The following is a 14,793-nucleotide window of genomic DNA, read 5'->3' as shown; positions in this document are numbered from 1 at the left end:
TCTTGGCATAGTATGTCAACAAATAGTAGGGTTTGTAGTAACACATGAAATACAAAAGTATACATTTGTATAGTATGGTGAAACTATCTTTAATAAAAGTCAAAGTAATGTTGAAAAATCTATAGTATGGTCGCTTTGGATAAAAGCGTCTAACAAGTGACATGTAATGTAATAATAATATAATGTATGTCAATGTCTGGGAAAAAGGAATAGTGTAGTGTATCAAAAAAGTCAAGTCAGTGTACCATGTCAAAACATCTGTTAAAAAGGTATAGATTAGTTTGTCAAAAAATATACAAATGTCATAGTATAGTATTTTGAAAAATACAATAGACTTGTTTATTAATTATTTAGAAGATATCATGAAGAAAGTCATAGCATTATTATAAAATATCATAACAAATAGTACGTCTAAAAATATGTGAAAGCCAGAGTAAAGTATATCCTATATGTTGAAAATATCATTAAAACATATATAGTGTATTGTGTTGAAATGTAATGAAACGGACCAAAAATGAAGCCAAAAGTCAAAGTATAGTATGAAAGTAGATTATCATGGAAACAAAGTCATGGTATAGAATGTATAAAAATGAAAAATAAAAAACGTGGAAAAGTCATACTATGTTACATAGTAGGTTGTAAATATGATGCATACAGTTATAGTATAGAATGTCAAATGATGTTGAAAAAGTAAAAGTATAGTATGTTTTGAAAAGGTAAATTAAAGTCATAGTACACCATGTCAAATTAAAGACAGTATGTATAAAATGTTGGAAAATAGGAACAAATACATTATAGTCTGAGGTAAAAAGTAGAATATTGAAATGATCATGACAAAAACCTAGTATTGTTTTTTGAAAAACTCATAGCATATAATGTCGAATATCAGGAAGAATTTTAAAAAGCAATCATATAGAATTTTGAAAATATCAGGAAAAATGTCACAACATTAAAAACATTTGTACAATATTAATTATTTCTTTACATTATGTATTTAGTAGCCTTTTATACATTCAGATGTGTTTATAAGAGTACATGGTTTATCAATCCCTGTATTTATCTAGCCAAGTGTTCGAAGCTTGGCTCTGTTCCTGACTGTATTTCATTTCTCCACCCATGTTCAGGTCGCCATGTGACTGCTTGTTGTTGATGATGACAGGTGTCACGATGATGTGTCCTTGCCACACGGTGGCGCTATCCTCTCATATTATACTGCCTGGTTTCACCAACAACGACTTAAACAAGAGGATTAAGGTTTCTTTCTTTATCGTTGCTGATTTATTTTTTAAATCCTGAACATGGAAGGATGCATCAGTTCCGAATTGACATGGGCCAATAATGGTATAAAAAGACTTGAAAGGGAGTTTACAAAAATGGTAAATGTATGCATGCATAAGTGTATACAAATAAAAGCCCATCCAATAGAAGAATATTTGAATAACAATTTTGAAGAAATACTATAACATTATGTTTATAAATTCAACAGCTCTTAATAAAATGTATTTCCATGTACATGCTGGCCCAGCCGCACATACCTGTCCTCAGAGTTCACTGTTAAAACACTTTTGACACAAACATTTGAGGTTGTATCTTTCTCAACGTGCGAACTCAAACACGTATTAGGCTACACTCTGATCCGAGTATGGTGCTACTTCCATTTATGAAGTCCACATTTGGTTGTCTGGTGTTAATGTGTGGTGATGTAACTTCATCAGGTTCATCTAAACGTTACATATAACGCAGACAGTCCGTGGGCGCCTCTCCGCTCATTGCGCAATCCGTGCTAGAAAAGTGAATTTGTGTATCTGCGGACACGTGTTGCACATGCTCACAGCCTCCATCCCTTTATGGGTTGACAACGAAAAAAAGTGTTCATGTCAGTCGGTTAAAATTCATTGTTGCCTGTCCAGCCAATCATAGTTTTTGACGACACAAAAGAGGCTAAAGTTGGAGTATAAAAAGGTGTGCGCTGATAAGGTATGATGCCTATCATTGTGGGACATTAATCCATCCCAGTCCGCTCGCGCATCAGGTCCAGCACACACCCAGGGATCCTTTTAACTCAAACACCTAAGAGACAATGCATCTGTCTCAGATTGTGCTGTATCTCAGCCTGCTCATCGCTTTGGGTCCAGTAGTTCTGAGTGACCAAGAGACGCACCAGCAGCCCCCCGCCTCTAACCCGGAGGACGCGGAGCAGTGCGCCACCTGTGATGTCCGGCAGCAGATCAAAACCATGAGACTAAACGCGATTAAATTTCAGATTTTGAGCAAACTGCGGATGAAAGAAGCTCCGAACATCAGCCGAGACATCGTGAAGCAGCTCCTGCCCAAAGCGCCGCCGCTGCAGCAGCTCCTCGACCAGTACGACGTGCTGGGAGATGACAACAGAGAGGTGGTTATGGAGGAGGACGACGAGCATGCCACCACGGAGACGATGATGATGATAGCCACTGAACGTAAGTCTTTATTTCGTTTTGTTTTTTTATAATAAGAAGGACGCGCTCAGACGTCTCCAACATAGGGTTTTACGCACGGGACTGACCGCACGGGAGACGCAGTTCATTTTTAACGCGTAGCTTCAGTTGATTTTGATAATAAAAGTGTGCAAGTATCAACATTATCTATATTTGAAACTGTTGTATGGGTCGGTGCGTCATTACGCCAGGTCATTACGCGCACAAATGTCAGGGTTTTTAAACTGTAACAGCCCACTTCTAGAGTTTAAATGTCGTGTTAAGAATTTCTATTTTCTATCTGTAAAGGTTTTTCTGTCTCTTTCTTTTCTGCAGCCGAGTCCGTCGCCCAAGTGGATGGGGAACCAAAGTGCTGCTTTTTCTCTTTTGCTCAAAAGTTTCAAGCCAACCGCATTGTGCGCGCTCAGCTATGGGTGCATCTGCGCCCTGCGGACGAGGCGACCACCGTGTTCCTGCAGATCTCCCGCCTGATGCCGGTCACAGACGGGAGCAGGCACATACGCATCCGCTCCCTGAAGATCGACGTGAATGCCGGGGTCAGCTCTTGGCAGAGTATAGACGTCAAACAGGTTCTGGCTGTGTGGCTGCGGCAGCCGGAGACCAACTGGGGCATCGAGATTAACGCATTCGATTCGCGGGGAAATGATCTGGCCGTGACCTCCACAGAGCCTGGAGAGGAAGGACTGGTGAGCTAAACTTTAATTTACATTAAACTGTAAGATTGTGGTCAAGTTTGTTTTACTTAAAGGGATAACAAGCCGTTTGTCTCATCACAAAATGTTATATTTACTGCTGTAACAGGTGAATTAGATCTGGGACCAGATCATCAATCGCTCATTTCTAAAAGTCCAGTTCTAACTCTGTTTAAAGAGACATTTTGGATTCTGTATCTTACTGCCCTGAGGCAGTAGTGTGCAGAGAGGCTTTGCAGAGTCAGCAGGTGGTTAAACATTCATGCATCTCACTGCTCGGAAAGGGAATCAAGATTTAAGACTTTTGAAAGCTGTTAATCAACACAGACTCCATGCAGGCGCACACCTGCATTTGGACACATGCCCGGCCCACTATAACCTCAAATCTTATTGCTTGATTACATACAAGTTCACCTGCCCCACATTCCTCAAAGTGTTCTGTGTGACTGTGCAAATCAGACTAATTGCCTGCACACACACACACACACACACACACACACACACACACACACACACACACACACACACACACACACACACACAAACACACACACACACACACACACACACACACACACACACACACACACACACACACACACACACACACACACACACACACACACACACACACACACACACACACACACACACACACCACACACACACACACACACACACACACACACACACACACACACACACACACACACACACACACACACACACCACACACACACACACACACACACACACACACACACACACACACACACACACACACACACACACACACACACACAGTTGCTATCAATGACAAACACTTATCATACAGCTCAAAAGCTGGCACCGGGCTCTGGGGCAATTAGAATACCTTGACGGCTGTGGCTAACCAACCATCATATGATTTCATTTCCTAAAAAAGTCAAAGTTTCATAATATTACCGTGCCGTGTTTGAAAACCAGCTGCCAAAGGGCACCAAAGTAAAATGAATGCTGTCACCCGCCTTCCTTTTCTGCAACCCAGCTGATGTCTAAGTATTCACACATGATCTCTCGTTTTTAGCAACCGTTCATGGAGGTGAAGATCTCTGAGGGCCCCAAGCGCCTCAGGAGAGACTCGGGCCTGGACTGTGACGAGAACTCTCCCGAGTCCCGCTGCTGCCGCTACCCGCTCACTGTGGACTTTGAAGACTTTGGCTGGGACTGGATTATTGCCCCAAAGCGCTACAAGGCCAACTATTGTTCCGGGGAGTGTGAGTACATGCACTTGCAGAAGTATCCGCACACCCACCTGGTGAACAAGGCCAACCCCAGAGGGACCGCAGGCCCTTGCTGCACCCCCACCAAGATGTCGCCCATCAACATGCTCTACTTTAACCGAAAAGAACAGATCATCTATGGCAAGATCCCTTCCATGGTGGTGGATCGTTGTGGATGCTCTTGAGTTGGGACGGAGATCCTGGCGAGAGGGACGGGGGGGGGGCACAGCTCAGTCCGCCCTCCATCTTCAGACTATTTGACACAACCAACCCACCAGCTCCAATGCTTTCCTGCAGAACATGGTGCAATAGAACCAGATTAGAAACAGCCTGACCTTCGGCAGGGCAGCGCTTTCACACCGCCACAGCTCTTACTTTTCTTTCCACCCCTTGAAATCTTAGCCATAGAGGCTTCAGGTCAAATGGCTGTGGAAAACACACACACACACACACACACACACACACACACACACACACACACACACACACACACAGACACACACACAGACACACACACACACAGACACACCCGCACACACACACACACACACACACACACACACACACACACACACACACACACACACACACACACACACACACACACACACACACACACACACACACACACACACACACACACACACACACACACACACACACACACACACACACACACACACACACACACACACACCTGCTAGACCTTGGAGTGAATGTGGAAATGATCAAAGTTATCCAAAACTTGTTTTCCTCTGTATTCTGTGCTGTCCATTTATATCCACATGCCGACAGATTATACTCATACGCCATCCACTCCACTCATACCCTTCATACAAGCTGTTAAACTCTCTGCTAAACTGTGTGATGCTCAATAATCATGTTAGAGTGAAACTCTTCACTTTTTTAAAGTTTTTGGAGACTTTTAGAGTGGTATTTCATTCTGGTGGAACACGAAGGTTCATAGGAGTCGATACAAATATGAAAACTGATTCTTTTTATAGCCTCTTAAATAACCCTGGTCAAACATTGCAACATAAGTAATTTGGAAAATCATCTTTCTAGTATAGGATCAAACTTAAATGTGTGGTGGTGACTTAGTGGTTGACCATTCCTATGAACAATGTTCCACCTGTGTGAAGCACCACTAAAGGTCTCGACACGTCTTTGTGTACAAACCCGACCAAGGAGCGTTCTTGCTCAGCATTATCTTCACTCTCCAACACAATAGCCTGACCTGCCCGACACACTTGAACTATTCTGATTGTAAATTCACATGACTGGACGGGAAGGACTTGAACTGAAGGCACAATGAATGCAGCCTACAAATAAAGAATGTGTTTAAGACAGAGGAAATGAGATGTGTGCATTTTGAGATCATGCTTAAACTCTGTCTCACCAACAACACAGTTTGCACTATGGCACACCAATAGAAACAATTGGTTGCTACAAAAGTTGTAAAAACTGATTTTGATATGTTTGCTCATTTGTATTGTATACATATGCCATTGTTTCCATAAGGAGTTGCCTTTCTAAACCACTGTTGGTAAATGTATAAAACCACAATCTAGCAAGATGAAAGATGTAATACAGAAACTCTATATACTTGTTTTAACAAATAAAGTTTATGCTTGTTTGTTGAATACGGCTTGTGTGAGTATTTTGTTCCTGCGTTACATTCAGAAAGTCAGAGTTTTAAGGTTATAGTGTTGAATTTCAGGAACATTTAGTTCAGTATTCAGTACATCTATGTTCCTAGAATATGTGGAGAACAATGGGTTCTTGAATTCAGTTATGAAGCATACAAAATATGAAATGACCACTTGCAACTATAAAACATTAGAAAACAATTAGAATGGAGTTGGTTTTGTTCTAAACTGGCTTCAGAGATCATTTTTTATCATTCTTCTGACTTTGATTGTATCAATACTCAATGTTTCAGTATCGGAACACAACAACCTGTAAACGAACATCGCAGCACACACTTCTCACACTCCAGCAGCTGGGAATCTTTATGTCTTCTACAAATGGGTGTAAACTGATAGGAAGGCAATGTGTGAGTGTGGGCACTGGGCACTTGATGGGTGGTGTGTATGGAAAAAAGTCAAAATACACACACACTGTCGACCTGACTACACCTGCACGATCCCATCAACATAAGCCTGTTTTGTCACGGGCGCAATTCAGACCAATTCCCCATACTTTGCTTTTTATCCAGTGAAGGGATGTTGGAAGTATTGCTGTCTAATGAGAGGATGTGAACTCTGGTGCGCTCTGACAGCATGACCTATTCGACTGACGGCCTCATTGAGGCTTGACTTCCGCCCAGTAGAGGGCGAATTGAGCACTGCCCCTGAGAGCCACTTCCTTTCCTGCTGAGAGCTGGAAAGCTGCCACGCCGATCGGCCTCAGCAGAGAGCAGACTGCGGGCTGGATCCACAGAACCTCTCTCCCAGGGGGAAGGTTTCTTGGTTTCTCCTCTTTAATGCTTTTTATTGACAGAGGGGAATAGTGTCTGAAAGGATCTTTAAATGAGAAAAGCAAAAGTTTAATATCAAATGTAATGTAGGTTGTATAACTCATAGTAGATTTAGTAAACGGGACCAATTGAAACAGTAATCTCCATTCTCATGCGTGTTCCTCCAACTGTGATGTCTGCATCTGCAAACTGACATGAACTTTTTATAAATCTAAAAGTCTCCAACAGTGTCCAACTCTTAACTTTCACTTGATACTATGACACGTGTATTAAAAATCGTAATTAAAGAGTATAAAAGTGCCAAACTGAGGTACTACGTATAAATGTCAATTCAATGTCAATGTTATAGCCAGCACAAAAATGACTTCACTTCTTGACTTTACATTTAAATGTAACAGCTGCTTATAAATACAGACATCCGACGGAAAGGTTTCAAGCATCTCTGCCTCTTTAGATAGTGAGATGTAGCAGGAAAAAAGAATGTCTGCAATAAAACAGCTTTATTGAGATGTGCCTATCAGCATTGTTCTTTTTACCTCCGCACCAGTATTCAGTTTATCGTGCCCAGGTGCATCGTTTCATTCTGTTGTGTCCTGCAGAGATGGCTGCTGCTGCTGCTTGTTTCAGGCTGCTTCTTGAACAGGAGCTGGGAAATGTTTTGACTGAGCATCGCTGCGTCTGTCAGGAGTCGGACCCTGGAGGACTGTACCCGCCAGCGACATTCCACCTCTGACAGGTGAGGAAGTGAGAGTGAGAGAACGGGAAGAAGGATGTTAGGGGGTAAAGGAGAAGTCCAAGGCAGCTGGAGACCTTGTTATTGGAAAGGGTTCTTGTTGCTTAAAGTTAATAGAATTTGAATGAATTGAATTGAATCACGAATGCTCATTAAATGACACATTATAGAGCTGCATAACAAATTGTGATAATTATATGAACCTTAATTCTGGTTATTTGATACTAAGTATACCAAAAGTTGATTTACCCAAATAAATAACTAAATAAAACATGTTGTAACCCGATTGCATTTACACGAGGTATCAAAACGTACCTCCGGTGTCCTCATTGAGATCCTTTTGATATCCAATCTCTTTGTCCGACTCCAACAACCAAGCGTCACACCCTTCTAGTGTTTATGCAGGGCAAAGAAAAATTGTTAACACTCAAACCTCGATATTTCTTGTGAAAAAACAAGACTAGTGTTATCAAAAAAAATGAGGCAATTCAGCAAGGATTATCATGGTCATCAGGAATCATCCTCTGGGAACAATGTAAAGACATTTGACTTCAACTTTAAATGTTCATCCAATGGTGGCAATAGACACAAAGTGAAGGGATCTTCACAGTCACCAGTATTCATCCTCTAAGAACTTGTAGAACATTTCATGGCATTAAAGCCTTGCTAATGAATGTTTACTTTTGCTTACTCGTGCTGTGAGTAAGCAGTACACAAGAGAAATGGGTCCCAGGTTAATTTCAGGAAATTCGGTCTCTCAAGAGGTCATGTCTGTAGGTTAAGACACCTGACAGATTATTTGAGCCTTTCAAGAGATGTATCCTCTGTACGGGCCTTCCCAGAAAATGACGTCAAAGAACAAGGAATAAAACAGAAAATGTGTCTTGAAAATAAGAGGTCAACATTATTGTTTGAGTGTACTTGTTTTTATAGGATCTTAATTAACAAAGCAGTTGAGTTGATTATGTGTTTATCTATTACATCAGACCGTTACCTAAAAAAGGTGATTCACTTATTTTTCTGCTGTGTTTCACTTTATCTCCTATCAATATTGGTAATATGTAGGCCAGGGCTATTCAATTAGTTTGGAATGGGGGCCGGTTGATGAAAATGATCCAAAGCAAGGGGCCGGGAAAACGATGGCTTGAAATATGAGCAATCATATTAAGAGCTTCAGATACAGTAAATATTACAACAGCATAGTGGAGTAGATATTGTGTTTAACTAAATCAAACAACATAGCCCCAAGGCCTTTAGAGATCTAAATGGCAAGTTCAGAACTCAGTAGGCCTACATGTGAAGCTAATTTAACCATCAACATCATTTCATTTGATTTCATTTAGGTGAAATGATCTAATCATTCACGCAGAGATGCCATAAATAACAGGAGTTGTCACTACAGTAGCTAGTGTCCGGCAGTGGCTCAGTAAGTAGGGGCTTGGACTGGGAGCTGTTGGGTCACCAGTTCAAGTCCCCGACCAGACCTAAAATATGGAGTGTGGACTGCTACTTGGAGAGGTCCCAGTTCACCTCCTGCCCTAGCCGTGGTGCCCTTGAGCAAGGCACCGGACAACCCCCTTCCCCCCTCACTCCCATTGCTCCCCGGGTGCTGCTCCTAGTACTAGACTCCTGGTACTAGGATGGGTTAAATGCAGAGAACACATGTCACTGTGTGTGCTATTAAAGAGGGTTTCATCCCTCCCAATTCTATAGTAGTATAGTAGGTGGCTTCGAAACCAGAGCCCGCCAAAGTGTTCAGAGTCTTCCCCTCTATCTCTCAATTTAACACCCTCTCTGGAATAAAGGCACTCTTTAAAAAAATCTGGGGGCCGCCAATTGAATAGCCCCGATGTAGGCTATTCTTCCGTTTGATTTATCGTATACATATAGTGCACATACAATGACCACATGATCTGTGTTCATATATTTGGAGGCATCATATTTCAAGGCTTGGTACAATCGGTAAGCTACAGTTCATGAAGGTTTGAAGTTTGTTAACTGACATGCATCAATTAAGGCTACATGGACAATGTGTTACCATAGGAAAAACATTTCAATGAACATTCTACTTCATGTTCGGTTAACTTTCCAGACGTTAAAACAATACACATGTTCGATATTCTGTAGAAGCCATTGTAGATACTGTATGTCATTTGAGCAGCATCTCTATTCCTTCTAGTTCTACAGGAAGGCATCCAGACTTCCCCAACATCTGGACAAAAGAAGGGATGCCCTGCCCTGTGCGTGGTGCAGGGCCATGGACAACGGGTTGGGAACGAAAAGGGGCTTGCCAGGTGCATCCAAAAACATCTGGAGCCTTCAACAGATGTGCAGAGCAAACCATCTGGAGAAGTGTTTCTGCTGACAGATTGCTCTGTGGCAAATATCTTACTTGACCATAACATCGTTCAAGAGCGATGACAGATCAAGAGACTGAAGTGAAAGCGTTCACAAGGTTGGCTGACATTGTGAAATATAACTTAAAAATGCTTACAGCAATAATGCACTGACAGTATTTCATTGACCTCTACACAGATTTGTGACAAATAAAAAACTGATGCCTGAAAAATCAATATTTCTTCAAAAGTCTTGTTCCAAACCTCTGAAATACTTTTTAGTATAAACTAATCCCAACCCAGTCTCACGGCATTTCGTGTAATAGTCAAGAAATTAATGTAATCTATTGATTCGTGTTCACCAACACGATTTTCCCTTTTTTTCGTGTCACACAAAAGCAATGTATTTCTATTGGTAGTGTGTTTCGTGCCTGCACCACGTCTTTTTGTCCGATCGGGTCTTGGAAGACCAGAAGCTGTGAGGTTCATAAAAACATTTTCTTACTCAATAAATGGCACAGAGCCTCAGAATACTGAAATCTGTATTTTTTAAATCTTTTTTTCCTTATAATTTGTTATTATTTGGTGCAGACACGAAACATACTACCAATAGAAATACATGGCTTCTAAAATCGTTCTGTGTCAGAATACTGAAATTGTTTTTAAAATCGTTCTGTGTGACACGAAGAAAATGGGGAAATCATGTTGGTGAACACGAATCAATAGATTAATTTCGTGACTATAACACGAAATGCCGTGAGACTGGGTTGACTAATCCATTGGTCATCAACCTTGTTTATAAAATCATTACATTATAGACTGTTCAGTGATCTCTTATTTATAGCACACCTGATCGTTTCCATGTCTCACAAGGAAAATAATGAATATAGGTTGTTAGGTATTTTGTTAGAAACAGTTGTAACTATAACTTGGGATACAAATTAGCAGGTTATTGTTTTGCCACTAATGTGAGATTACGATCCAGTACACGTTTTATTCTATGTAAAATACATAGATCAGGGTAATAGTATAGAGTGTCTAATGTACATCTGACTTAAACAGTGCGCCTTGGAAGTCACTTTATCTTATGAGGACATAATATATAAGATGCAAATTGTAATCACTTAAACAACCAGCAGAGGATGATCACCTCAGGCCAGACTGACAGGTTGTTTATGAAAACCCCTCTTGGGTCTACTGAAAGCAATGAAAAGCAATAAAATCAACCAGTCTGGGACACGATAAGGACCAGATGGCCAGCTGCTGAATGCTAGCTGTCTTCACTTCTCTGTTGATTTATCCTTTCCGTCTGCACTTCACTTGCTTTTTCACTTAGGGATGAGGAATCACTATTCCTACCTCAAAACTGACAGTCACCTCTGGGAAGCCATCATATGATTAATGACTTTGTAAAGCTACTGGAAGTTTGGAGACGGGTCAAATTTGGTGTTCACTCCAAATATGTTTACAAAATTCCTCAATGTCAGTGTTTGTTTGCAAGGAGGGGTTCTGTGACGAGCAAAAAACATGGACGTTAGCCATCCAAGGTCCAAAGCAGCAAAGTATCGCCTCTCTGGGGACAGAGGGTTGACAGTGATGAAGAATAGATGTTCCTCCAAGGAAAATAAGGAAGGGCAGATTATGGAAACCTCCTGTCTCCTGATGATATGCTATGCCTATGCTCTTAAGACAGACGGATGTAGAGAAGTATCAGGTATGTGTCAAGGGACCTTGATACATTTTGACATCTCAGAAACAATATTTATGTTACATTTTAACAGTAACTGTGCACAATAATATAATACAAGAAGCCAATTAAGTGATATTCGTGTGTCAAGTAGGACTTTCGACAGTCAGGCCTAGGTGGATCAAATCAAAAACTGTATCCTCCAAAGAAAAATGTCTTGCACTATAATTTCAAACTTGCTATAGGAATCGCTGACAAGTGATTAAAAATGAAAAGGAGTAGACTTGATGGCCCCACTGTGGATGCCCTTGACCCATGAAATTGAATGTGGTGTGGCTATAAATTCACCAACAGTTGAGAACCTGTGGCTTTTTAACACCCATCACATTAGTGTGAGCCTGAAGCCCATAAAAAAAGAACTAAGTGACTCTTCTGTGGTTGGCAGAAAAGTTGCAGAGTCACAGCATGGCACCACTACCAATTATCAGCTGAAAAACACAAACTCAGATTCAGCAAAGATTTTATAGCTGGTCCCATATGGACCATGGTATAGTTAACAGTTTACAACGCTTGATTAACTCCTTCTGGCAACGTTTGGTGTGTATGGTGAGTATTGGGGTTTGTTGACAGATTAAAAGCCCTTTGTCTGCATCCAATTCAAACAGTCTTTAATGATATTTTCATCAGAGATCAGAGTTAGGGGAAGATAAAACAAATTAATGTGTGATGTAGTAAAGAAATTCATGACAAATTAATAAAATAAATCAAAGGGTTTGTACTTTATTAAAACATTTCAGCTTAGTTTCGATGATATGTGAATTATTAGCGTTGATTAAACCGCTGTCACAGAGAGACGCTGTGATTCCCCCGTGTATAATGTGCAGTACACATTAGTATGGTAATGTTTTTGATGCAGCCATCATATTGTAAACATTATCTGTTTCTACAGTGAAACATGCTGTTCGCTATCTCCCACTCCTGTGCAACTTCAAGAAACTGGCTAGCACATGCTTCAGTTAAATGCTTCCCCCCGTTTTCACAAAACCTAAAGAAAACGAGTGCAGATCATTTCTCATCGATCATGTGTCCCATTACACTGAGATAGGTGGTTCTAACTGATGTCCAGTGGTTTTCAGTCGATATATGTAGATTGTATGTTAGATTACGACTATACAGTATGAGTTTTAATCCTTTACGGGATCCTCTTAATTTTCCTTTAGCGTCTAGGAAAAAACATCTGCAGAAAGAGCTCTCCGTTGCAGGTCTACGGAAGAGGATTGGGGCAGTTAAAGATGGTTTTGTGACAATCTGACACTTTAGTTTAATAATGACTTTAGTCTCTTCATGGACCATGCTGGCAATTTAAAAAAAGCTACATTAAGGAACGACTCGGTAAGTGATTTTTATTAACATGTTAAAGTGTTTTTAAACTGTAAACTATATTCTTTCATGGTTTGATTAATACCTTTACTCTCTATCTAGTTTCACATATCCAAACAGAAACAGGTGTTGTTTGTACCCAGCTAGGCAAGATACTTTACGTGACTACTTCTCATAACAGTTCCAAAAATAGAGCGGGAAAGGAGTTAAATATAGTTCATGTCATTTTATTTTGGATTTGATGACTCTGTTAAAGTGCACTGTTACTTCTGGGTTGTGAGAGTGGTGTACAGTTGCCCCGATTGCTCAATACAACCTGAGAAGCAGTAGCTCTGCACATTCGGGCAGTAATAGGAGAACTGATAGCTATCTAGATGACGCTGTATGTGAAATGAGTATTTGTGTATCCAGGTTTTGAGACTCATCATTTAGCATATATTTCAAAATGCATCCCTTTTCCCATTCTTCTGGTTAGGTTCTTCATTAGCAAATACCTCAATTTTGATGCAGAAAATGTCAAAAACAGTGAAACAGGTGGTTAAAGAGACAGCTGGCAATATAAACCATTGCTGACCTTTTAAATAGTGTTGTCACATGGTCAAAAGATGATCATCAGTTAGTCCTAATTACTCTGATGTGCCCCTTGGAAGACGAAGGCAGCATGTAAAGAGTAGACTCTGCTGCTGCACACATTTCTGGACACGAGCAACTGAGGAGCACGTATCCAAGAGTGAGAAGTATCAAACAAGAGCCCATGCAGGCAGGAGTGAGGGGAGAAGGGTGAAAGGAGGGACGGGGGTCCTCACTGGCATTTATCCCCTTCCCAGAGGCACTTTGTAGAGTGTTGGCTCTGAAGCAATACTGAAGCCATCTGTGGGCTCTCTCAGCAGAGGCCACGTAAAACAAGACGTGTGCTGTGGTTTGACCTTTCACGGTCCTAACTATAATATTATCATAAGACGAGAGCTCTGATTGCACTCGTCCCTGCGGTGGGATTCGGTGTCCATATGAAAAGGCGATGAGTGAAAACCTTGCGTGGCTATATGTTTTCCTGTTATCCAAATGTGGTAAAAGGACATAACCACATTTTCTCCAATTAAATCCCGTGTTTAGGTACCACCACTTCTTGAGGTTTATAGAACATTTCTAACTAATCATATAATAACTAATCATCCTTATAGCTTTGCCAGCCATCTCTTTTTTAAAGTTTTAAAGCAAAGTCTTTCCCCACAGGAAACATCACGCATTACTGAGCACCAGAATGATGCAGTAACAGACTAATGTCTTTAGGAAGTGGCACCACCACAAATTAGCACAGTGTCAAGGATTTTATAAACTTTGTGGTTGAAATTACAGTGCAAATCTCTAAAGCATTTGATACAGCTAGGGGTAATATACAACTGTCAATACTAACGGCCGAGCAGCTGGCACTCATTGAGGGAAAATAATTATGGGTAGTAGCTGGCAGTGTACAGTGGCTCCGAGCTTGCCAATACCCATTCCAATGGTACCACAATGAGGCTCAGGGGCTGCAAGAGACCCTGGCTTTGGGACCGAAAGAGTCAGGTGACACTGTGGGTGGAAGACGCTGTCGTTAATCCAAGAAAATGCAAACTATGCAAGAAATCAATTTGCAAAACCAAAACACAAATGTGTAATAGTTGGTACCCTTGCAAAGAGCAAATCTGTTTATGAACTAGATCATTGTCTACATTTTTTGTACATCCGGACTAATTTGTATTTAGTG

General features: G+C 40.9%; 1 protein-coding gene across 1 annotated transcript; it reads left to right on the top strand.

Moving 5' to 3' along the window:
* The first annotated feature begins 1,897 nt into the window (after nucleotides 1-1,897).
* Nucleotides 1,898-4,945, top strand: mstnb (myostatin b). Its single transcript, XM_034221527.1, has 3 exons — nucleotides 1,898-2,459; nucleotides 2,793-3,163; nucleotides 4,236-4,945. The coding sequence occupies exons 1-3, from the start codon at nucleotides 2,081-2,083 to the stop codon at nucleotides 4,614-4,616; spliced, it is 1,131 nt and encodes a 376-aa protein (XP_034077418.1). The 5' UTR covers nucleotides 1,898-2,080; the 3' UTR covers nucleotides 4,617-4,945.
* Nucleotides 4,946-14,793: the final 9,848 nt, after the last annotated feature.

The sequence above is a fragment of the Gymnodraco acuticeps genome, unplaced genomic scaffold, assembly GCF_902827175.1.
Source record: "Gymnodraco acuticeps unplaced genomic scaffold, fGymAcu1.1, whole genome shotgun sequence".
Classification (NCBI taxonomy): domain Eukaryota; kingdom Metazoa; phylum Chordata; class Actinopteri; order Perciformes; family Bathydraconidae; genus Gymnodraco; species Gymnodraco acuticeps.
Note: the sequence above shows the minus strand (reverse complement) of the source record. Positions and strands in the feature narration are given on the sequence as shown.